General features: G+C 41.2%; 1 protein-coding gene across 4 annotated transcripts in view; it reads left to right on the top strand.

The window, feature by feature from the left end:
- SH3BGR (SH3 domain binding glutamate rich protein) overlaps positions 1–21,251 on the top strand; it is a 29,445-nt gene extending 8,194 nt beyond the window's left edge. For 2 of the 4 annotated variants that reach the window (XM_083734826.1, XM_083734824.1), the window contains 7 exons: positions 1,147–1,332; positions 6,356–6,436; positions 11,310–11,384; positions 12,121–12,213; positions 14,131–14,160; positions 16,557–16,690; positions 20,807–21,251. In XM_083734826.1, coding sequence (XP_083590952.1) covers positions 1,147–1,332; positions 6,356–6,436; positions 11,310–11,384; positions 12,121–12,213; positions 14,131–14,160; positions 16,557–16,649 — 558 coding nt within the window. In that variant the 3' untranslated portion in view covers positions 16,650–16,690; positions 20,807–21,251. The remainder of the gene's footprint in view (positions 1–1,146; positions 1,333–6,355; positions 6,437–11,309; positions 11,385–12,120; positions 12,214–14,130; positions 14,161–16,556; positions 16,691–20,806) is intronic. The other 2 variants (XM_083734827.1, XM_083734825.1) reach the window with 1 other exon arrangement.
- Positions 21,252–26,505: the final 5,254 nt, after the last annotated feature.

Below are 26,505 nucleotides of genomic sequence, written 5' to 3'. Positions count from 1 at the left end.
ATTGGTGCTGTTTCAGAATAAATTGCATGTACTTAGTTGGCGTCTAGGGTTATTAGCAGAATTTGCGCAGTGGCTGCCTGCCCTGAATTTGGCTGAGGAATCTGCCATCATTACAATCCTTTTTCAAGACATGTTCATATTGCTGTAATTAGGAGCCTGGCCGCACAGATGCACAGATGCACCTGCTTTTTAACAGTACATTCCTTATGCCTGATGGGACCTCAACAGCACAAGTACATGCTAAGAAATATGCACAGGGAGCATCTTGCTTGGCCTTTAGCACTGGGAAGGTGCTGGATTCTGCCCACAGTGCAGAAGAATGGGAACATGCTTCAGGTGAACACGCTTAAACTATAGGGATTTTTGAAAGCAAATTTGGTATTTACAGTAGCTAAAACAAAAACAAAAATATTACAGTTTTAAAAATATTTAAAAAGTTCAGAGATGAACCGTAACTTCCATTCTGAACAGCAGAGGGGTGCAAAGAGCTTATCTGTGAGTGAGCATGATGGTGGCTGGTGTGGGTGCCTTTCCACCTGGCATTGATAGGGGAACTGATGCAAGGTCATGTCTGCACCATTTTGTAGTTATTTTTTCTGGTCTTTTATATGTGGGTGCCATTTTATGTTAATTCTACGCTCCAACACCAGCCATTTTGTGACTGCCATCACAGCACTTCCTCAAAATGTGCCCATTGGTTCTCCAAAGTTGGTGACCCTGTAATACAGGTTAATACAGTATGCAGGGGCGTATGCATACCCCTAAACATTTTGTGAATCTAACGGGAGAAGAAACTACATTTTAAAAATTGTTTAGTTTCTTCTCTAGCACAGTGAATCGTCAGTTCTGTTGCTACCCCTGATGGCGGCCTCATTTCCTTTCACGGTGTTTCCTGAGTCTCAGACGGAAGCGAGTATTTAATGTGTGAAGTAGGAGTTGGAATCTAGCACAGTGATTGGTCAGTTTCGTTGTTAGCACTTTCAATAGCGACTTCATTTCCTTTCCCAGTGATTTTCTTGAGTCAAAATGAAAGTACCCCTAAACATTTTTTTTTAGGAAAAAGAGGCACTGGGTTAATATATTGGATATATCCACTAAGTTTAGTTATGAAATATCAAATTAATTTTCTCTCTCTTTTCTAACCAGATTAAGAAGAAACAGCAAGAGGTGGTGGGCTTTTTAGAGGCCAACAAGATTGACTTTAAGGAACTGGACATAGCCTGTGATGAAGACAACCGGAAATGGATGAGAGAGAATGTTCCGGGTGAAAAGAAGCCACAAAATGGAATCCCCCTCCCTCCACAAATATTCAATGAGGAACAGTATTGTGGGGTAAGAAGTGTAAAGGTGTAATACGTTTAGGGATTTAAAGAAAATGTACAGATTTGCTTCATGAAGTTTGCAAAACATTTTCTTGGTCCTCTGTTTGCGTTAATGTTATGCCCACTTTTGTGAACTGCTTGCACAAGATGGTTCTGGGTTCGGGTTTAAGTTATAGCATAGGCATCACAGAGGTCCTTGCTGTGTCCCGGAAGAGCTTGGTGGACAGAAAACTACCCTTGGCTCTAAGTTCAGGGTCCTGAAATAAGGTGGGATCAGATTGGGTTGGTGCTAGTTAAGGATCCATTGGATCCAAAGATGTCCCATTCCCCTGAGAGGGGCAGATCTCCCCTGCCCCCACATTGCTTCCAAAGGGTGTGTGTGTTAAAAATAGATAGCTGCTCCAAGTTGTTCCCTCACCCCTGCCATTCACCCCACTTATTATTGCTGTGCAAAGGAACTGTTCCGGGAGAAACACTGGAAAGAACTGGTTTCTGCATTTTCTGGCTATTAAACACTAAGAGAATGAACCTTCTATGCACACACAGAATGGGAGCACGCCTAATGTTCTCGGTCCTTTTACCATCATTATGATCCCTGTGCTGAGAGAGGTTGTTGTGGGGGGGTGAGGAAGGGTGGCATTGATATGCTAAACACACTCCTTTTCATCTAATTCCAGGGGAGTAGAGGGATGAATTCATACTGAAGTTAGGATGGATTGCAGTAGGGAATGTGCCATCAGATCTCAATAGCAAATCCATGCATAAGGGTTTGGAAGCAGTACCTGTGTGCCAGCCTAAAATAAACCAACTAAATTTTAGAGTTTCCATAAATAAATTCATTTTGTAAGTAAGAGCATAGGCCATGACAGCTGATGGAGTCCATAAGTATTTTTACCTTCCATCAAATACTTCCAGGCTATAGGAAAGTAAAAACAATGCTGATGCTCCCCCCCTTGTTTGGCATTACTCCAATTTGTATCCCTCAAACTTTCAGAGGAAATAAATAAATATGTGCAGTAGTTCAACACATGGATCTGATTATTTTATGCATCCACTCCTTCAGAAATGTCTTGCACCATGGTTGTAGCAACCAGAAATGACAGTTTAAAGCTGCCTCCATAGTAGCTGTTTGTGTGGCTTGCCTCTGAGGGAGCTTCACATTGGGTAGGAGAACATTTCAAAATAGCAACAGCTTTCTCGACTAATCTCCTCTTTGTGCACATCCTGTAGCAAAAACAAGTATTCAAATGGATGGGATACAAACAGCTGATTTAGAAGCCAAGTATAAAAAATGTAATCATAAATGTAAGAGATGTTCTGATGTATGATTGAGTTCTTAGAATTAGGGTCAGAGCTATGATAAATGTCAAAGGGAGTGGGGTGCAACTGATCCTTTCAGGAATAGTCCAGGTCCTGAATCTGAAAGTACAGTTTTACTGTGTTTTATAACATGTACAACATACTTTAGCTCTTTCACACACAGAGCTATAAGGATATCAGAGCTGGCCAAAGACATTTTTCAACCCGAGGCAAAAATCAGTATAAAACCTGGTCCCTATTCCATGCACAGAAACCAACCACACAATCCTACTTCAACATGTACAGCATGTGCCGCCATTGGCTATGCTCAGTGGGGTTGATGGGAGTAGTAGTTCAGCAACATCTGGAGGGCCAAAGGTTTCCCACCTTTGCTCTACTGCAAAGTGAGCAGGCTCAGTTAGGAGGTGCAAAGCAAACTGTGTGGTGCTCAAATCTTTGACCTCTCCCTACCCCTCCTCATTGGCCACCTGTAGTGGCCATCTCACCCTGCCTTGCCCTGGAAAAAATTCATGGAATTCACTTCCACAAGATGTGTTGTTTAGCCACCTGCTTAAGGGTTCTTCCACACAGGCATCTTCTCAGAAATTTGGCCTTAGAAAAAACAACCATCAAGGAATGAACATATTTTAAAAACTAATATGAGCCACTGAAAAAATAACCACTTTGAAACATTCACTTTTCCGCATTCCTGTGGAAGAAGAGTTCCATAGAGAACTACATAGTAGAATATATGTTGCCAAAGAGCAGCTGCTATCGAACGTCTGCATAGACTCTAAATTAGTAATATACAATATCTCTGACTCTGCACAAGGCTATTTTAGGCACCAAGCAGTTGACATACCAAGGTACGCGTCTGAGGGCCTTTCCAGATGATTAGAAAGACCACTTTATATTCTTAGTACAATATTTGCACTAGCTCCAATGCAGCACCAACATAATGGCACCCCGTCCCCTTACGATGGGGAGAAGGTAGCCAAAAGGCACAGAGAGGATCTCTTTACGGTGGGCAATGGCTTCTTTCAGGCTGGCTGCTCTTAAAAAGAAGTGGTGGAGATGTGTGCTAAAGAAGAGGGCCAAAATGGACAAAAATGGATTATGAACTTGCAAGGAACTATTGCGGGTGGAGAGGGGACCTTTTTTGCTATTTGCAACATAAGCTTTTTTTAAAAAAAGTAATATACAGTGGTGCCTCGCAAGACAAAAAAATCCGTTCTGCGAGTCTCTTCGTCTAGCAGTTTTTTTGTCTTGCGAAGCAAGCCCATTGACGGATTAGCGCTATTAGCGGCTTATCGGCTTAGCGGATAAGCGGCTTAGCGGCTTAGAAAATGGGAGGGAGGGGGAAAAAAACGCAGGAACTCGCAAGACATTTTCGTCTTACGAAGCAAGCCCAAAGGAAATTCATTTTGCGAAGCACCTCCAAAACGGAAAACTCTTTCGTCTAGCGAGTTTTCCGTCTTGCGAGGCATTCGTCTTGCGGGGCACCACTGTAAGGGCGAGCAAAGTGCAGCTCTCCGTATGTTGATGGACTACAGTTCCCATCGTCTCTGACTATTGGCTGGAGCTGATGAGAGTTGTAGTCCAACAACATCTGGAAGTCCACATGTTCCCTATTGCTAAACGGTTGCTTCAATTCTTGAAGAGTCCAGCAGAGGGAGAGCTCAGCCTCTAAACAATTTTTAAAAATTAAAAATAAAATGGCCTTTATCTACCTCCCTACCTACCTACCTACCTACCTAAAGACAAGCAGTATCTCTGTCCTGCTGCTCTGGATGAATAGAATGGTCCCCTTCTTTCTTAATCTTAAACTGAAAACAGGTGGTTACATGGCAAGTCATCCTCATCACTTCATTTGCATGCCACCTTTCCAAAAACAAACAGAAATTTTGCTCAAAGCGGCTTACCAGAACAACAATATGTAAACAATACGAACAACTGCAAGAATAATTTTGTAATAAACAATAAAAGCAGCAACATGTAACAAATGCTACAGCAAGTTAAAAACAACAACCTATCAGGATTAAAGGTAAAGGTAAAGGTACCCCTGCCCGTATGGGCCAGTCTTGACAGACTCTGGGGTTGTGCGCCCATCTCACTCAAGAGGCCGGGGGCCAGCGCTGTCCGGAGACACTTCCGGGTCACGTGGCCAGCGTGACATCGCTGCTCTGGCGAGCCAGAGCCGCACACGGAACGCCGTTTACCTTCCCGCTGGTAAGCGGTCCCTATTTATCTACTTGCACCCGGGGGTGCTTTCGAACTGCTAGGTTGGCAGGCGCTGGGACCGAGCAGCGGGAGCGCACCCCGCCGCAGGGATTCGAACCGCCGACCTTCGATTGGCAAGTCCTAGGCGCTGAGGCTTTAACCCACAGCGCCACCTGCGCTGTATCCTGCGCTGTATCCTGTATCAGGATTACAAATGCATAAATGTAACCAGGGAATGGGGAAAATTTCACCTTGGTTCTAGATGTTCTAACCACTGCTGCTATGCCCACAACAAGTGAGTCTGCTCAAATGTCTGGGCCTTGGCTTCCTCAAAGAATCATTGCCCCATGCCATCATCATTCAGACAGCAGCTTATCCCATAAGGTTACTCACAGTCTCTCTCCTGAAGCAGCTTCTTATAAGGCATCCAAAAGCAGGAGGTGAGGTAGCAGGAAACATCTCTCCCATGATGTTACTCACAGTCCTTCTCCTCCTACAGCTGCTTGGCTAATACCAAAACTGAACATGTAAGGATGTTTGAAGAACATTTTTGTTTTGCTTTTAAGTATGTGGCTAGGAAAATATGAAAGCATTCTCCTGGACAAAAGTTCACAATGTGCAATGTGAGCTTTAGAATTAAACAGATCCCTTTCCTCATAGGAAGAACCTTGCTGAGTCAGACTAAAGGCCTTTTTAGTTCAGCATTGCATTTCCCACAGTGACCAACCTGATGCATCTTTTGAAGCCACCAAGCCACATAGGAGGACAGTAGCCCTTTTCCATCGTCATTTCCCAGCAAGTGGCATTCAACAGGAGTGTGCACTGCCTCGATGCATATCCCAAATAACAAGGCAAATCAGGGTGATTTGCGATAGTCTTTCACGTTACCGACTTGCATCACGCTGTTAACAAGGCATGTTGAGGCAGATCAGGGAGCACCCAACTTTCCAAGTAACTTTCCAAGTAACCAAGTTGCCTGGGGAAATACCCAGGACTTAAGGGGCGGGGGGGAGAAGCGTTAGAGAAGAGGGAAAGGGGTGGAGCGGTGTTTGTGATATTTCATTTTGACAAACAGTTGTAGCTTTTTATCATGGTTCACACATGCATGTACATTGCTTGCATGTCTACTCAAAAGTAATACCCATTAATTTCAAAATGGTTCACTTCCAGCCAGGTGAGTCTGCTTGGAAGGGGAAAAAACAGCAGTCATTAAAAAGACTGTGTCTTTCATTGTTTTTATCCATGCTAAGAAAATGGTTTAATTTGAACTGTGGCCTCATTTGAATTCCATAACTCAGTCATAGAAATAACCTTTTTGAGCATTAGCAGAGTATCTTTCTCTAATGCTTAGCTGACTGTCAAAGCAGCAATACTTAGCATTTACAGAAGGACTGTGGCCTTATGTACTGTATAGCACTAATTTTACTTCCTTTTTTCAGTGTTTTAAATAGGTTTGCAGAATCTTATGTTTCTTATTAATTTTTTATGTTTGTGTGTTTCTATTCCATTTTTAGGATTTTGACTCATTTTTCTGTGCAAAAGAAGAAAATATTATTTATTCATTCCTAGGTCTTGCACCTCCACCAGGCTCATCGGTATGTTTATAACCTTTGCCAAGACTTACTCATCTTAATTTAGTGATGAATTAGACACTGATGCAGCATGTAAAACAATGTAGGCTGCTATGCAATTTTTAAAAATTGTCTTTGCATGAGACTAAAAAGCTTTTAAGGACTAATTGATGCAGATCTTGCAATAAAAATTTGCTATGAATTTGTCAAAAGCCACCCATTTGCACTAATTTATAATGAGTACACCCTGCTTTTTAACATTGCGTTCAGTGGGATATGGATTGCACCCAACTGAATATGGCAGCGAACAATTACAGTTGAATGGATGCCCCTTTCATTTTAGCAGAGCAGGTTCTGAATAACTGTGCTTAGAACTTCTTAAGATTCTGAAATGTTGCCATAGGCGCCGACTCCATGGGGCCTGAGGGGGCCCGAGCCCCCTCAAAAATTCGTTTGGGGGGCTCTGCCCCCCCAATAATTTAAGAAAATTATTAGTTATATTATGCTTTGTAAAATCACAAAATTATGTTGGTATTTTTTATTTTCCTTGTTTGACGATAGTTACCTTTTAAAATACATTCAGTAATGAGTTAAAACAAAGCCACTCCCGATCTAGAGAGGGGGTGGGGTTGCGGGCTCTCGACCCATCAACAATCTCGCGGGGCTGGCGTCAGCCCCGCGAGAAGCGGGGATTCCCCCTAGCTCATTAATATTCACCGCCCACGGCGGCAGCCAATCGGCTGCCGCAAAGGGCAGGCCTTCACAGGTTCACTTAAGGTCGGGGCAGCCCGGGGCTCGCCCCTTTTGTTCTCCCAGCAGCAGCGGTTTGGAGGTCTTGGGCCTCCCCCATATTTTTTATAAGTCGGTATGGGCCCCCGCCCCCCCAATATTTTTTATAAGTCGGCGCCCCTGAATGTTGCTAGTTTAAAACAATAATGGCTTTAATAGGAAATTTCATTAGAGGCTCTGGGTTTTTACTCCACACATAACAATAATACAGAAATACCAGGAATTTCCATTTAAGAGAAGCTATATGACCTGGTCCATCTAATCCTTGACTTTGCTTTTAAGTGAGATTCTCACTACTAGGTTGTCTCCATGTGGCATGATTTTCTATTACCACCCAAATTGTTAGGATCTCGGTCACTTAAACTTGATTAACCAGATCTTCATATCATCACAGTTCATGGTGCAAGTTCTGTGGAACCCCCTGTCAATGTATCTTTCTGCAAAAGAAAGTTCATTGTGGAAAACAACCAAATCCTTGGTTCACATAGGCATGCACAGCCCATGACTCTCCATTGCTTAGACTCTCAGCACTGGGCATGTGATCTGTTCTGTCCCAAAGGCAGCATTACTCTACAACGTTAGTCAACATCAAAACTGCTTCTGCATGAGGAACTCCAGTGCTTTTCTGAACACACTGCTGCTCATTCCGATTGGCAGTGCCTTTCTAGGATTTCAGACAGGAGCTTTTCCCCAGTCCAGTGTGCATATGTGGGGTGTTGAACTCTGTCACTGAGCTACAGCAACAAAATACTTGCATCTCAGAATCTCTAGCACATGGGCTACTTCCAGCTGAAGCAGAAGCCAAGGACAAGCAGGCAGCAGAATGTTGAAAGTAAGATGTCGAAGGTCGGGACGGGGGATAATTTGAATTCATTTCACATCTAAAGGCAAACCTACCTAATTCACACTTTTTGAAACAATATGAGAACTGCAACACAGCTAGCCTTCAACATTCACACTTTCCCGAATTTTGCAATGCCATTCTCCAAGTAATGTTTACAAAAATATAACCTGGGGTAAAGTAGCCATAAAAATGCATATATTAATGAAAATAACACACACCAATGCACTTTTTTAGGGGAAATCACACTGAAAACTGCACAGAAATGTGTATATTTGGGAGAAATCCCCACAAAAATGCTTATATGTTTTAAGGAGATGTACAAGGACTCCAAATCTTTTCCCCGATCAATGCCCTTTGTGGAATTGAAACCTGTATGTAAGGTACCTTATGATGTGTGTGAATGGAGCAAAGACCTTGAAAAAATTACTATGTAAACAAATCTTTCCAAAGCCAAACTGTGACTCCCCGTAGTTTCTCAAAGCATGGCATACTTTAAAGGGAGAACGACAAAACATGTTGTAGGATGTACAGAGGGAAAGGAGACTAGAAAAAGAAGTTGTAAGAGCTCCTGGTAAGTGCCTGAGAAGTAATCTGACATGTCACCAAGCTGTTGTAGTAAGTTAGAGGAGGATTTCCACCCCCCCCCCTTTTAAATCCAAATATGTAATTTGAAACTAGAATGGCCTTGTGGGACAGCTGGCTGTGCTGAAAGGATGGAGTGACATCTCTGTTGTCAAGATTCTTGATTTTGGTCTATTAATGCACAGCAATGCACCTTCAATTTGTCCACGTCGTAATACACAATGAGATAAGTTGTTTTTTAAAAAAATACTATGAAAGTTTTGGAGACGTATTTAAAGTGATAAGAGCAGTAGCCACAGAAGAGGCAGCCACTCAAAATGCTATAACATTAAAGTACAGTGGAAGCTTGGTTCTCAAATAGCTTAGCTGATGAACAAATTGGCTCCCGAATACCACAAACCCAGAAGTGTTCCAGTTTTCTAACATTTTTCAGAAGCTGAATGTCTGACGCAGCTTCTGCTTAAGTGCAGAAAGCTCCTGCAGCCAATTGGAAGCCACGCCTTGGTTTTCAAACATTTCGGAAGTCGAATGAACTCCCGGAATGGATTATGTTAAAGAACCAAGGTACCACTGTATCTTACGGATTGTTATTATTACAGTGGTACCTTGGGTTACAGATGCTTCAGGTTACATATGCTTCAGGTCATAGACTCCGCTAACCCAGAAATAATACCTCGGGTTAAGAATTTTGCTTCAGGATGAGAACAGAAATTGTGTGGCGGCACAGTGTCAGCGTGAGGCCCCATTAGCTAAAGTGGTGCTTCAGGTTAAGACCAGTTTTAGGTTAAGAACGGACCTCCGGAACAAATTAAGTACTTAACCCGAGGTATCACTGTACTTGCTTATAATCAGCTTTATGATTATTATTTTTAAGAAAGAAATATTCATTATGGTAGAAAATAACAGCATATGGAAGCATATTTTTGTATATTGTTACACACACACACCAATCTCCAAGCAGCAAGAGATCTCAGTGTATACTTTGGATATGACTTCCTTGGAGCAAAGGTGAGTAGAGGCCAGCAGGGGTACATGAGGGGAGAAGCAGACTGGCTCTGCCACTTACCAGGACAGGGATATGGTGAGGTGCTGATGAGGTCAGGTGGGTTTCTTGTCACCTGCAGGTGTGTGAAGCCACCAACCTAGAGCTCCTCTTGCCTTGCCCCCCTGCTGGTGGACATGATGGTGCTGTTGTTGCTCCCTGTCATGTGCCGCTGTTGCTAGAGGCTCGTGGTGTCTTTGTTTACAACCAATAGTTAACAGAGTTGGCCAAAGTCATTAAATTATTGAACCACTTTAGAAGCCTGCTTTTTCTGCAGAATCCCACTTGAGAGGTATGAAATCATGGGCTGGGAGGGGACCCTAAAGATCATGCCTACACTAACCCCCCCAAACAACTTACTTGTTTTGTTTGCTTATACTTTTCTGCTCAGAAAATGATACAGTACTGAAAAATACTTGCGTGCCAATGCAGAAATCTTTGCTTTGGGTTGTATCCATACACCAATTTCTACTCAGGGTAAACCCAATGAAATGAATGTAGCTAAGTTAGTTATGTTGCTTAATTTCACTGAGTCTACCCTGGGTATGACTCGCTTTGGATACAACCCTTTGATTTGATTATATTGAATGAATTAGAAAACAGAGTACCTTGCCGGTTAATGATCATACTCTGTTCTTCTAATATGAAACTGAAAGAAATGAGCAATCATTTCACTTTAGTGAAAGCAATCTACTCAATAAATATGCTTTATTAAAATAATTTAGGCATAGATCTTTGCTCTTAACCACTGCTGCCTACCTTTGATGCTTTTCAGTGTTGATGGAATTGAAAGCATCCTATTATGTTTTTATAAGACTTTTCAAGAAACAAAAAGAAACAGAATTTAAACATGCAAGTGTGTGTATAAATGCATGTTACATGGTTTGTTTGTTTACTTATATTTAGACAATTTATATACCATGTATTTGGAGTGGGGCAGAATCTCTAAACAGTTTAAAACAGCTTCATCAATAACGATCAAATACAGAAAATACTAGGGGCGAAATATCACAGTATAAAACACCACAACTGACAACAGTACAGGAAATCCTTTTAAGTATCAGAATAAAATATTACACATGACAATCAACTACAGAATTAAAATGAAAATCACACATTCAAAACATAATTAACAAAATATAATATAAGCAAGTAGAATAAAAGTGCAAAACAAAATCCAAATATCAATTCCTCAGTTTTTAAACACGCAATTGGCAACTAAGGAAAAGAGGGGGGGGGATTCACTTTCCCCACCCTACAACATTCCCAGTCACTCATACGATGAAAAAGAAACAAATATAGTTATATTCTCAGCCCACTATGTAATCATCAACACCATTAGCCATCTATCGGCAGCTAAAGTACTTTCCACTCAGGTCTACTCAAACACACTGTTACCTAGTGAACACACAAAAATCAAATATGCAAGCTCGATAAACCAATAAACCACTCTGCAGCCTCTTCTAGGGCAGTCTCAGTTCCTCAATCGACAACTCACATGTCTATGCCACAAGACCCAGACAAACCTAGACAGATACTGACCTTCAAAGTAAGCTACAATACATAAGCCCTAAGTGAAACATTCAAACCCAGTACTTGCCCTCTCCACTTCTGAATATTGTTTGAATTTTTTATCACAGGAGGGAAGGATTACCGAGGAGATACCGACTGTGCCAAATGGTGAAGTTTCCGGAGAAGAGCAGAAAACTGAAGAAGTAATGCGAATTTTTTTTTTTAAAAAAATCTCTGTATAACAACAATCACTTAAGTGTTTTTTTGGAAGCCATGTTGCCATCTCCCAGAAACTCTATGTGAGTGTCAACAGTTCCCCAGCATGACTCAGATTGCCTGGCTGGCCACCGCATCAGCCTTTGCCAACTCAGTGCCCTGCAGATGTTGTTGGACTACAGCTCCCATCATCCCCGACTCTTGGCCATCTTGGAATCCAACAACATCTGGATGGCTGCAGCATCCCCATCCCTAATACGGAAGGAACAGCATGACCTATGAGAGCTAAACGTTTTGAACTTGCTGCAACATTTCTGCTTCAAAATGCAGGAAAATAGCTTGACTTTTACAAGAGAAAGCTAACAACCATCCAGTGAGCACAATTACATGAGATTTGCCAAATGCATTTCAGAGGTGAAGAATGAATCCGGAGCAGCAGTATGTGAATTTTCCATCAGCAAGGATTTCTGCATGTGCAACAGAATATTCCCCCTCCTGCCCCTGCACACCCCTTAAAACTGTTCTGGGGCTTCTCCCAAACTTCTGGAGCAGATTTGGGGAGGGTGTACATGAAGGGAGCAGTGGGGGAAATCTAACTGCAGGACCAGAAATCCTTGCACTGGCAGGACATGTTGGTTGAATACCATCCTAGATTTCTTTGGTTTAAATTGATTTTCTCTTCTGTGATGTTACTTGTGTTTTTCTTTTTTGCTCCGTTGCCAGGAGATTGAAAAGACAGAGGGAACTGAGGAGAATGAGGCAAACACAGAAGAGGATGCAGAAGCTGATTCTGCTGAAGTGCCAACAGAAGAACAGGTCATTTCCTTTTCTTTTTTTCCCTGCTTGCCATTTTTGTTCAAAGCACCCTTCACATCTCTGATATCCAGGCTCTAAGTGCCATCCGTTGCTTTTGCAGCCAAAGCAGCACTACCAACATGTGAGAGGGAGGTATTGGCAAGCTTATGGGGTGAGCTCTGAGATTTGCAAAAGCTTTCCTAAAATCATGAGGGGGAGAACAGCCCAATGTTCAGTAGCCAGGGACTATTGACTCACTCCTGGGGGTGAGGGCAGAAGAGAAAACCTTAGTGGTGAGGGAGTAATGGAACGGAATGGTTGGAATCCTGAAGAGGAAACACTTCACACTACAACATTTTGTCGCAGGTTGCACTTGTACACTTCTAAATTTTGCATAAGGATTGCATTCATTCAGGTGGCTGTGAGGACCAACAGCTGGAGGGCGACAGGTTCCCCAGCAGGGCACCGGCGGCATTCTCCTGCTGCTTAACCATCCACAGCTGCCTGTCTGCTGAGTAACAATCGGCTTCCCCTCACAGAAACATTTATAGTCAGGCACCAGCAGCTGATTCCGAAGTGTCGCTTTCAGTGTATCTGCCTGCATGTTTGGAGAGGAATGAAAACCATGAGCAGCAGCTGCTACCTCATTAGAGAAATAAGACAACATGGAGATGACTCTGAACTCCACTGCAATAGAAATGCAGCAAACATGTAATTTCTGCGAGTGAAAAGGATGATTCTGCATATTAACAGACTTGTAAAAGAACTCTTTTTGATGGTTTGACCCTGCAGGGGCCATGGAATGGATAAATGCAGAGTCAAAATGATGCACATGTATGCAGAAGGAGGGATCTTGGGGGGGGGGTCAGTATTCTCAATTGCACCTGTCGTCTTTGAATGGCTGTCGCAGATGTTCTGTATGTTTTGCCAGCAACAAAATCCCAAAGTCCCAGACAGATGCTATTTTCTGGATGTAAAGTTATTCACTGGGCAGGTCAGATCTTAAAGGTTTCTTAAACATCTATCCTTTTCACAGCCATTGGTGATTATTGATACAGACACCACTGAATATAAGTGTTTTCATTAAGACATTAGGCATTTATTATGTGGTGTTTTCATGCTGCCCAGACCTTCTTCTCATTGGTGGAAAAAGAATGCTGCAAGAGCTGGGCACTTCACTGTTTTGTGAGGGCCATCGAGAGAGGTGAAAAAATTCTGCTTTGCTGTCATTCCCCTGCCATTCCTCTTCTAACTTTTATTTTGGGGCTGAACCAAAATGGGCTATTTTGGGGAGGCAAAATTGGGCAGGTAGTGGAGTTTTGCCAAATGTCCAGTGGGGGGGGGGCTGAAATTCTCCAACACATTGCCCCCCCTCAAATAATTGTCTTCTGGGAGATTTTTGGCTCACTCAATGTTGAATAAAATTCTGTTGTTTGTTTATATTGTTGGGTGAAGTAAGGAGAATGGGAAGGAATAAGGACAAAGCCAGTTCCTTCCTTCGTAATAGTGTTAAAATGGCGCTGAACAATATATTAGCTTGATTTATAGTTGCACCCCAAATCCATGGAGAGTGAAATGGTCAAATATTTGCCAAGCGTTTTCCAGGGGAGGACTGGAATTCCCCAACAGATCAGGAGCAGCTGAAAAAAAAGTGCCAGAAGGTTATCTTCAGTTAATTTTTGATTCAGCCCTGCTTTGTGTGCTTAAGATAAAGGGGGGGGGGGAAGAACATTATGCCTTGCAGCATTCTTAAGGGTGTAACCCAATGCATATTTATCTGAGAATAAACACTGTAGTATGACTTTCTTCTGAACAAACGTGTATAGACCCTCCTGTTTAATAGATTCTAGACTTTCTCAGTTGTTGTTTTTTTGTCATTGGTTGCTGTCTGATCTTTTTTATTAGTCTGTTTTAAGGGATGGTTTTTCTCATTTGCAGGAAGAAGGCGAAGAACAGCCAGTGACAGAAGTACGCTCAAAAACTTCTTGTAGTCTGCACTTTGATTTGTCTGCTTGATGAGTAATGTAAAGCGTTGCTTGACAACCCTCTTCCCCCAAGCTGAATCACAAAACCAAGTTATGACTGGCATCTAGCAAAGAATATTTATGTCTGGGCCTGTTTAACTTTTGGGACCAAGGAATTCATTCTAACCATTTTCTCAGAGCAAAATGGCATGCGCTTGAACTGATGTACCCAGGCAGCACCTGGTGCACCTATATAACTACGTGGACATTCATGCCTGCTTGCACACACCTGCACAGAGTCCACAGGGCACATCAGAGACATAGGTGTAGCTTTGTCAATCAGTCAGGTAGCAGGTAACTTTAGGCTAAATTGAAGGACCTTGGATAGCTCCAAACAGACAACCTGCTGGGCCTGAAGCTCAGTGGAGACCTTTTGTCCCTCTTGCACCAGACTTTCCTTAAAGGAACAGACCTCTGGCTTGGAGCTTCTCAGCCAACTCCTGCCTTGTGTGTTGTATGTGTTTACTATTAAAACCAATTGAGGTTATTTCCTGGGGTTTTCGTTACTAATCTTAACCATAATTTTTGTGTGAAAATCAAATATTGTTTTATACCTAGGCAGTGCACCTGTATGCATCTTCTGCCTTTTTTACTTTCTGGATTCATTTTTTCCTCCTAGTACAAGTCCACTGCAGACTTAATGCTGCTGTTAAGATAAAATTGGCATTCTAGGGTTGGTGCAAGAGGACTGCTAACGACATTGTTAGGGGCACACTGCAAGTTTTGTGCTATAATGCAAGCAACAATGACCTACTTCTTCATCTTCTCTTCTTTTCAAACCAAAATTGCTTCAGGAGGAAGGAATTTAGAGCAGAGAAATGGTGTGACAAGAAGAAGGGCTTAAATTGGGGAGGGAGATGAGGGCATATATGCCCAGCCTTCCCATATGGAATATTGTTATATGTTGATATTGGATGTACTCTTCATGGGACATAACCTTAGATTGAGCCACAAAAACTACTTGTGAGTTTGGACATATAACTTGAATAACAATGTTTTGGTGCATCCTACTCTTATATCACTGTGGGGGTGATGGAATTCTCTTGGTGAAAAAATGCAGAAGGTGCCACACAATTTAATACTCTGCTCTTTCCTCATTATGGCCATTCTTATTTATATAACACCATCCATGCACACAAAGCTTTACAAAGAATGAGAGAATGCGTCCCTGTCCAAAATGGTTTACAAGCTAGAAAAAACTGTGTAATGAAACAACAGAGGAAAGGGAAGAAAATGGAGGCAGGGTAAACTGGGTAAACTGGTTCCCTTTCAGTTGTGTGCTTCAGCAACACAACACAACATTGAGTATGCAAGACACTCTGATGTAGACAATGCCTCAGTGATATTTCATGCTAGGACTACCAGTGCACTATGGGGCAGAATCTACCGCAAATGCCCACGCATTAATCTATGCAAATGCTGTGGAAATGAATAGGAGCAACACAATAGCACAACTTGCCCTTTTCATTAATTTGCTAGGTGATGGAAGAACAAAGACATGTAGGCTAGATTATGTGTGGTATGTAGATAAAAGTCAAATACTGCCTTATGAATAGGGAAAGGATGCTCTAGAATAAGGTTACCATGCATCCCCGTTTCCCGGGGACAGTCCCTGGATTTACAAATCAGTTCCCCAACAAAATCCATCTGTTTAGTAGGAAGTTGAAAAGTGTCCTCGGATTCATTGAAAAATATCTGGTAACCTTACTCTAGAATAGCTTTTGCTATTGTTTCCTTCTAACAGATAAGAAAAATAAACAGTAGATCAGAATCTAACTTGAACAATATTATACACACACTAATATGTATACACTTTTTCTCTCACACACACCCCCCTCAAACACTAGAGAAAGTCAGAAGGCATAGAGACTACTGTTGAGTTTATTAGTTTGGCTGAATTATGCTTCTGCTCTTTGATCATTAATCATTAAATTTAATGTGGCTTGTCTGCATGCGTTAATGTAGTAAAGAATTCAACATTCAGCTGCATTAAGCTTTTATAAAAGCTTGTATTTCTATTTAGAAAAATGAAATGTGCTAGCAACACAGTATGGCTGCAAATGGAGTATGCACCCCACCTCCAAATTGAGCTTTTCCTTCTCGGAGAATTACACATGATTTATGTCAGAAAAATAGCCCACCTTTTATAGAAGGATCTGTGAGCAGGAGACTACGTTCTGCCCACGCACCTTTAAAATTGTAGCAGACTTTGCATTGCAGTATAAGGTGCTTTCTCCCATTTTTTGAGGGAGCAATATGCATGTCACATTTAATCCACTGTTTCAGTAGTTGCTTCTTTCCCTTCCCATATTTGAATGTTCTCTCCTTCCTATAAATAAGGAAACAGAGGCAGCACAGGAGGAGGAAGAGGCAGAAGAAGAAGAGGAAGAAGAAGCGGAGGAAGAGGAGGAGGAAGAAGAAGAAGAATCTTAGTACAATTCTATTATGACTTTTTCCTTCAGAAGACTGTTCAGGTAATTTTGCTGACAGCTGTCTCATTTCAGCCTTTACCTGAAAATCCTGATAGTTTCAATCCCTGCCACCAAAACTTTAATTTGTCTCAAAAGGGGGAATAAAGAATATTTTCCCTGCTTGTTTTAAGCAGACAACAGTAGGTACAATCTGCTTACATGCCTTCATTTATTTTTCCAACATTGAGTGGGATTTATATAGCATTAATGGGTGATAACTAGAGCATGAGCCAATTAATTTAATCCACTTTTGTTCCATCATTCCTAGTGGCAGAGAAACACGTATATTCCTCTCTTGTTGAAACTGATGGGGCTAAAAGTGTAAACAACTGGGTTATTTATCTGGATTGTTTCCATAGGGTTTTTTATAATTATTTTTTATTGATTTTTCCATGTATACTTCTACTAACAATATATCTTTAACAATTTTTCATATTTCCACCCTTCTCCCCTGGACTTCCCTCATACTCCCATTTTGTTTTATTTCCATATTGTTCACCCTGCGTATTGTTTCCCCAAAATTTTCCCAATACATATAGTCTTATTTTTTTGTTGTATACAGTTGTGATTGTTTACTCAAACCCTGCCAATGAGTCCATTTCTTTATGTTGTCTCTTCATATACCGTATGTTGTAAATGGTTCCCATTCTCTTTAACAGCCTTTGTTGTCCTTTTCATGTACTTTTTCTGTTAGTTTTGCCAGTTCTGCATATTACATTAGTTTCCCTTGCCATTGTTCTTTCGTTGGTATTTCTTCTGTCTTCCAAATTTGTGCCAATATAATTATTGCCGCTGGTAGTGCATTCATCTTTATTTCTGCTATCCTTCCCATCAAGGAGAGATTCATTCTATTCCAAATTTCCAAATCTTTCTTAATCTCATTCCAAACTTTCTCATAGTTGTCTTTATATAAATTTAAGTTTTTATTAGTAAGCCAGATTCCTAAATATTTGACTTTTTTCTGAATTTCTACTTTTATAATCTCCTGCAATTCCCTTTTCTCCAGTTCCATCATATTTTTTGTTAGTATTTTTTGTCTTTCCTTTATTTAATTTAAATCCTGCCACTCGCCCAAACTCTTATATTTTTTCTAAAGCCTTAGAAAAAATCCTCAGCTGTGATTACCAAGTCATCTGCAAATTCTTTCAACTTAAATTCATTTCTCCTCGTTTTTATTCCCACAATCTGCTTGTCTGCTCTTATGTTTCTGTTCAAAACCTCCAGGACCAGAATAAATAATAAAGGTGATAACGGACATCCTTGTCTCGTTCCTTTTTCTATTTTGAATTGGTTCGTTATCAATTGGTTAATAATTAGTTTTGCACTCTGTTCTGTATATACAGCTTGTATCCCTTTTATAATTTTTTTCTCCATATTCCATTTCTTCCATCACTTTCTTTATAAAATCCCAAGATATATTATCAAATGCTTTTTCTGCATCTATAAACATCATTGCTGCTTTTTTCTAATTTCTTACTTCTAAATACTCTATTACATTTAAGATATTTCTTATATTATCTTTCATCTGCCTACCTGGAAGGAATCCCACTTGGTCTGGATGTATATAAACATTTAAGACCTTTTTCAATCTATTAGCTAAAATATTAGCAAATATCTTATAATCATTGTTCAATAATGAAATGGGTCTATAGTTTTTGACCAAGGTCAAATCTGTATCTTGTTTTGGAATCAAAGTAATATAAGCTTCCTTCCATGTTTCTGGAATTTCCCCGTCTGTTAATACTTCATTCATTATGACTTTCATTGGATTTACAAGCTGTTCTTTAATTTTTTTATAATACTTTGCTGATAATCCATCTGGTCCTGGTGATTTGTCCACCTTTATTTGATTTATTGCCTCGGGGATTTCTTGATCTGTTATTTGTGTATTTAAAAATATTATCTCTTCTTGTTTTATCTTTGGCAGATGACTCTTTTTTATATATTCCTGTATGTTGATTGCCTTTTCATTTCTTCTTTTGTATAAATTCTGAAAATATTTTTAAAAGACCCCTTATTTCTTTAGTTGTATCTAAAACTTTCCAGTTGGAATTAATTTTACCTATATGATTCATCTGTTGATTTCTCCTTAATTGCCATGCTAACAATTTTCCAGGTTTGTTTGCATGCTCAAATAATTTCTGTTTCATTTTTTTAACTTTCCATGTTATTTCTTCATTGATTATCATTGAATACTGTGATTGTAATAATTTTATTGCCTGTTTTATCAATTGTTTATTTGGGTTTTTTCCTAATTCATTTTCTTTCTTCGCTATCGCATCCAAAATTTCTTTTTTTACTTGCTTCCCTGGCTTTTTTTTTTTTACAGCATTTTGTTTCCATAGTTTTAAACAAGAGAGTTTTTGTGGAATTGTATCGAGGGGCGTTTTGAGACAGAATGTACTTTTTTAAATCAGCAAAGAAGCTCCATATTCCTACTCTGATGAGAGCATTCTGCAACCGTTTACACTGAAGTAATCCATGGATCCCAATGACTTTCTGTCCTGCTTGTGACTGGACACTCAACATTAATCAATATACTCCTTCAACCTGCACCCAGTTCATGGATATACAGGAAGAACTGCATTTTCATATAATTTTCTATTTATTTCTTGATTACATATATATATTCCCTTTTCTCACAACAACCCTGTGAGGTAGTTAAGGCTGAGAGATAGAGATGGGCCTGAGGTAACTCACTGAGGTTCATGATGGAGTGGAGATTTGAACCTGGGTCTCTCCAGTCCTAGTTCTTTGCAATCAATAAGACTTCATGTATGTGTCATATCAGTCTTAATTTTGTACATGAATGTCATGGTTGAATCTCACATGGTTGCCACCCAGAATTGCAGCATCTTTGTTATCTTAATTTACACTGAAGCCCTGATGTGACCGAATTAATGTCAAGTCACCCAAAGACTTAATATAAATAAACAGAAGGTATACTTCCTCCTTGCAGTTAGTTTTGTGCACTTAAGCACAATATATGCTGTGATGGGGTGTTTGGGCGTGCGCATTTTCTTTATTGTGTTGCCAATCCAAACAGTCATTTGGCAGACTGATGCCATCTAGTGTTTTAAAATGAGGTTGTAAAAGCAAGCAGGTGGTCCAGCGAAGCACATTTTTGACACTGCCTGGCACACACGCCTGGAACATCAGGTTAATATTTTACAGAAATATTAAGTCAGCTCTCAAAAAAGAACTTGGTCAATGACAGAAAAGTCATTCCTGTTGTGTATACATAATACGGTCTGTGCTGCCTGTTGACTTCTTTTTATGACCAGATACCATTTAAAAATTAACTTCCAGCAGTGCTGTTAGATTAAGGTTACCAGACGTCCCCGTTTCCCGGGGACAGTTCCCAGATTTACAGATCAAAATCCTATCATTCCGACTCATTTCAATGAAATGTCCCCGGATTCATTGAAAAAAATCTGGCAACCTTATGTTAGATCGTCACTTGACCCATGACGAACAGGGTTTGTAGCTGGCAAACCAGCCATAGCTGGGGAAAAGGCACTCCTAGCCCCTGAGGCCACTTGAGCTTCCAGTTCCCCACTGTTGGATCTAGGAGTACCACCAAGCTAGGAACCTTCTTCTTCCAGGGGACCACAGCCCCATCTAGAACAAGCCATCTTCCCAGCTCCTGGACTTGATTGTTTGGAGCTGCGTTGGTCCTTTTGTACATAAAGCTTCAGAGCTGGAGGGTAGGGCACTGGAGGAAGAGGCAGGTCAGGCAAGTGAAAGGGCCAGGTGCTTCCCTGCCCTCTCCTGCACCACTGTCTTCCGGAACCAGGAGAGAATTGAAATGGGAAGAGCAGAGGCAGCTTCCAAGCAGGCGTAGTCTCTGGCTGCATGTGCACAGCCCATAGGAGGAAGATACATAAGCTGGTGGAAGGGGCACGCACCCTTGTTGCTGCAACCGCTCTATAGAGTGCAGACTTGGGAATAGCTGCATAGACACTAGGTTGGGGTGGAGGGAGCAGTATTCCTAGCCATGGAAACTACTGTATGTGTCAGCTTTGACAATAAAGAGCTAGCTATCTGCCGTGTGCATTCCTTTCGCTAGGGAGAACCCTTGGCAACATATTAAATTTTGGGGTTTTTTTGCCCCCACAGGAAACAGAAGCCCATGGCATCACTGCAGTGTGAAGATAAAAGCAATCACTTCCCCTCCATGAAAACACCATTGGCTTTACTCTCCAACTCCAGATATTGGCATAGATGTCACCTGAGACATCAAGCAGCCCCGCAGGAAAATCTTTATATGTTGTGTCAAATGGGTCTTCAGATCTTCAGAACTTGATGGCCAACAGACACTGTGGGTCTGACTTTAGGGTGTAGGTTTCTGTGGACAGGGATTGTTTCTCTCTCCATGTTTGTGCCCTGCCAGGCACACACTGACAACGCTCAGAGGTGATGGCAAGGCGGAACGGAACTGGAACCTGCAAGGAAGCTCCACCTGTATGTACCATAATGACCTGCTTGTTTCTAAACTAGCCTTTGAAGTCGGTATTCTTTTTAATGTACAGCAACTGAAATAAAGCACATTTCATGTTGACTATCTGCTTATTCCCTACAGGCATTAATTTATCATAGTAAATAAGAAAATTCAAAGTTATGCTTGTAGCCTGCATGGTGCCTTCACTTAAGAAAAAGTTCTCTGTGACCGATTGCCTTCCTGAGTCTGTATTATTGTGATAGCCCTGTACAGTATTAGATTATATTTTCATTATTTCATTGTTCATGGATGTAGAGAGCTTTTCAACAGACTCTGAGGATATTTGCTCACTTATCTCCCCCCCCCCCCCTTGTGCCACTGAAAAGCTATTTTCAGCTCTCCCTGTGACGTATATTTGGACAAGAACTGCAACTTATTGAAGTGCCGAAGCCTTGTTTAGGAACACTTATGCTTTTAATAAAGACCACAATACAAACCTGGCTAATAGCTCAACCGCCCATTTACTCTAGGATAGTCTCACTGGAATCAGATGAGATTCCTTTACAGTAAGTGGATTGTGGCCAAAGGAAAGTTTTAATTCTTTCTCTAATGGTGAAGCATTAAGCACTTTCATTGAACAACCTATGGCAAAAGCATTGCATAATTTATCCTAGAGGTGCTAGGATAGCTTTGGCTTACATTAGCTCTGCTTAACTCCTCCGAATAAACATTTTATTTTTGTTTTGCATCAGTTGGTGATATTGCAAGTTCCTGCTTTCCGATGGATAGTTCTATCTGTCCTGGTCATTGGGAGTCATTATAGCCCTCGTATATAGTCGCTATGTGTTAACTTCCAGTGCCGGAGAGTATTATTTTGGCGAAAACAAAAGCAATTGTCACTGCCAGTAGCATGGGTTGGGTTGGCACAAGTTTACCATGGGCTGTACACTGTCTATAATCAGCTTGAATTGTAAAATGTGGGGGCAACATTTTTTTAAAAAAAAAAATAATCTTGGCTATACACTGTAAGGCCCAGGACTTAAAGATTTGGTAGACTAAGTGTGGCGGTGTTCTAGCCTTTTCCCTTTTTTGTTACACACATTTGCCTGCCTTTGACTTGAGCTACTAGCAGCACACAGGTGCCAAACCACATTGGCAACCACATTGTCTGTAATGACTGCACTCTGTGTTATTTTGTTTATTCCTCCCACAGTGCCTTTGTGTTAGTGTAAGAGCTGATGGAGACTTCAGTGTACTTAAAAAAACAAAACCTTTTTCTATCCTCCTGTCTGTGTTTTCATTTCTTTTCACGTGTCAAAGAAAGAAACATTCACCCGTAATTGAAATTACTATGGGAAAATCTCAAGGGAATTCTTTCTCTGTTGAAGAGAATTACATTATGTTTGCTTTGAGAAAGTTGAAGAAGACAAGAAGCTGCCTTACAGGCAGACCAGACCATTGGTCAATCTTGCTGACTTCTGCCAACACTGACAGCCCTGCAACTCTCCAGGGTTTCAAACAGGATAGTCCCAGACCTACCTGGAGATGTCAATGACTGAAAATGGAGCTAAGATGCATCAGTTTACACTTGTTTACATCGATCAGTATTTGCCATTTTACTGCCCATTCACTCAGTTTGGAGAGTTCCTTTTGGAACTCTTCACAGTCTCTTTTAGACCCTGAACAATTTAGTATGAACAGGAAACCTGGCCACCTCACAGCTTACCCCTAACTCTAGGTCATTTATGAACAAGTTAAAAAGCACAGGTCCATTTCCCCCCCCCCACCCTTGAAACCTCACTTTTCTTGCACCTATCCACTTTTCAATAATAGCAGTGAAATATCTGCTCAGATAGGACATGGGTCTGGGCTGGTGCAAAATCCAGTTACCACCCTGGCTCCATGCCTGGGTAAATATCTCCGGGCATGAAAAAACAACAGAGTACCCAGACATGGACAGTAGGCGAAGAAAATCCAGTGCTGTGTCCAATCAAACACACAAAAGAAGCAGCAAAGTTCATCAGTAGTTGTTTACTGAGGTTCAACTGCTTAAGAACATAGTTACAGCATTAATGGGTCCCCAGTGACAGTCGAAAGCTTCAAAACGTAGAGGCATAACTGAAGAACAACGAAAGACGAATGAAGAAAGATGAATGAAAAACTGACTAGAAGCCCAGCGATATCTCAGATCTGTGACCTTGGCTCTTTACAGACTCAACAGAATCAGTTCATAAACAACAGGGCACAGATGCCATAAAGATAAAAACCTGACAACTCAAAAACTTTTATGTTCTACACCCATGATAAGAAACATACCCTGACAGTATGGAGGAAAGAGAGCCTTGCTGTGTGGTCTATAACTGCTGTCATGATCAGCTTTAGAACAATATAAAAGACTAAAAATTATTATAAATCAGTTTGGAGATGGTATTTAACACCAGTCAGATTAAATCAAATAAATGAGTATTTGGTGTTATGTTGGAGGAGATGCCAGGAAACCGGGAATTATGTTCACATGTGGCAAAGGGTGTTCAAGAAGATAACAAAAATCTCTGGGTTAAAGCTGACCAGAAGTCCAGAGGTAACATTATTATCAATTTACGATGGGGTGGAAGGTTCGCAGGCTACGATGGGGTGGAAGGTTCGCAGGCTATGAAGGACTTGCTCACAAACTTATTGACAGCAACACAAATTATGATAGCTAGGAAGATCCCGAGCGGTCCCCCCCGTCATGTGGAATAACGACTCAAGACAACGTGCTATGGGATTAAATTGGGATTAAATTGGCCACAACTTTATTAAATTTCAAATGTGGGTAGACCTTGGCTCAGGCATTGGGCGTTCTCCCTCCCCACTCCCCAGCCGGGGACCTAGGGAGCTTCAGGGTTATCCAGCGTGGGGGGGGGATGGGCTGGCTCTGGAGAACATATGTTCAAGCAGAGATAGCCACCCCCGTTACGCCGCCGCCGCAGGGGAGAGCAATGACGACCTTTCGGTGTGCGGTCAAAGCCTCCCTTCAGAAACCCCTTTAACGGGGGACCCCTGGTATCGCCGCCGCAAAGAGGAAGATGGACTAAAGGATTTCACCCAAGGCCTGATACCGCCAAAGTTGTGACGTTTTGCTATGGGAAAGGCGAAACCTGCCAATGCAGGGAAATTCCTTTCCGGCCCCTTAACAGCGACCTTAACGTAGCAGCGCCCGCATACCTGTGAAGAAAAGTTAACCTGCAAAACCTATGAAGAAAAGTTAACCTGCAAAACCTATGAAGAAAAGTTAACCTGCAAAAGAAGACATTAACTGAGGGTGGGTAGGGTGGGAGAAGCTCTGGAGCCAAGTGAGGATTCCCAGGTAAGATCCTCCCTCCTTTGTGTGGGCAGGTAATCCCTACCTGGCCTGGTCTCCTTGGCAACGCTTCCCCCAGGTGGGATTGGACAACTGACTGAGGTAGGCGGAGACCTCCAGGTAAGGAGTCAAACCATTGCAAGAGGTGTCAAAATTTTGGGAGGTTGGATAGTTACAATGGAATGGTCTCAGTGGTGGGGTGCACATTTTTATTCTTATTTATTTATTTATTTATGATTATTACGTCAAAAAACAACCCCCCCAATATTATTAGATATTTTACCTTTATTTTATTTTACCTTTTATTATTAGATATGCACGCTAACACAAGAAGACAGGAAGAATATGTAGACCCCAAATGTTTTCAATAAAGTTATACACCTGGCCTGGAATAGCTAAAAATTACTTTGGGCAAGCTTGATTTGTGAAGTTTTTCTTTGAAGGGCAGACCCCCTCCATCCTGCATTTGGAATGCATATGAAACTGTCTTAGAAAGTCCTTCTAGGGTCAAAAGTGCCTTTGCATGTGGCATGAATGGCTACTATTCAATGAGTACAAGCCCAAGACCGTCTTAGGCACACAGAACAAATGCTATTGTTATTTGGATCTTGGCCACGGTGGAATTGGGGGCTGTGGGACCGTTCTTGCTATTCTTTCCCCCTTATGAAAATGGCTTAGGGTGCCAGAAATCATAAAACAGCACTGCATCATCGTCCAGAACAGCAGAAACATCATTCATAAGTCATGCAAACACCTACTTGTCTGAATATTTGCCAGCCATGCAGCCTCGTACTGACATATACCAACAGAAATATCACACAGATGGTCTTTAGTAATGCTTCAAACAAATTCTGCATTCCTGTCCCAAGACCTTTGTCTGATGGCTCTATCATCTTTGAAAGTGCCAAGGTTTTCTGCTTCTTTGGGTCATCGTGGATTGTAGACAGTGTTAGTCATACTTTGCAAGTAATGCAAAGATAAAGTCGTGAGGAGGGAAATGTTACTACGACATTCATTTTCAGAGCTCCTTTTTCTAGTGGCCTATGGCCTCTTGGGGAAAAAAGTTTTGTTCATTACACAAGACCCCACACACTCCTTTGCCATCACTCTTGCTTTGCAATTTTTATAATCTCATTAGCATGCCTGGCGCTTACCCTTTGATTTACTACCTCATTCACATGTCAAAGTTATTTCAAGTTACAGTACTACTTACAAATGCACAGAAATTGCCATTCCCATTCTCTGGGCAGTGACAGAACCACCAGCTTTGAAGTCAAACTAACCTTTTCTGTTATAATGTATCTTTCTGCTAATTGCAAAGCTTCTTTCCAGGAAATGGTATGAAATAAAGAAATCCCTGGCAAAATTTAAGTATCTTCTCTGTTCTCAGCGGGCCTTGTTTTCAAGGCACATTTAAAGCTTATACCTTCACCCAAAGAAATCTGGGGACTGTTTTTTTTGTTAAGGGTGGTGGGAACTGTAGCTCACTGAGGAGTAAACTATAGCTTCCATGATTCTTTGGGAAAGCCATGTGCTTTAAATGTATGGAGGGTACATTTAGATTACCCCTTGGAAACAGTACAAGATGTGTCCAGGAAACAGTCTTATCACTACTGCTATTTAATTTCCAGTTATTTCCAGTTGAGACTGAGGTTGATATGCTTGGAGAGGTTCCATCCGCAAATACTGTGATCTTTGTTCAACATGGCTAATTATATATTGCCAGGCACAGTTAACTGCTGGAGAGCTGGGGGTACTTAAAATATACTCTAGGTGATAGTTCTGAGACTATCAGTGACCATGTGTGGCCGTAGCAATTAATGGACAATGCAATACAATGCAAAAATGAGCAGAACAGCTTTTCATCATTTAAAAAATAAGTCAATATTCATTTAAAAAAATAAGTCACTATTCACACCCACTTATAATTGCTTGTTCTTGCAATCACTTCCTCTTGGTGGGACATTTATCTAGTATTTAGTTTTGCTTTCAGCAACTTGGCTTGCTTCCTCACGGTTCTCCTTTATGCCTTTA

The sequence above is a fragment of the Podarcis gaigeae genome, assembly GCF_964106915.1.
Source record: "Podarcis gaigeae genome assembly, chromosome: 4".
NCBI lineage: Eukaryota > Metazoa > Chordata > Lepidosauria > Squamata > Lacertidae > Podarcis > Podarcis gaigeae.
The sequence above is the reverse complement of the archived record's forward strand: the minus strand, read 5'-3'. Positions and strand labels throughout refer to the sequence as shown.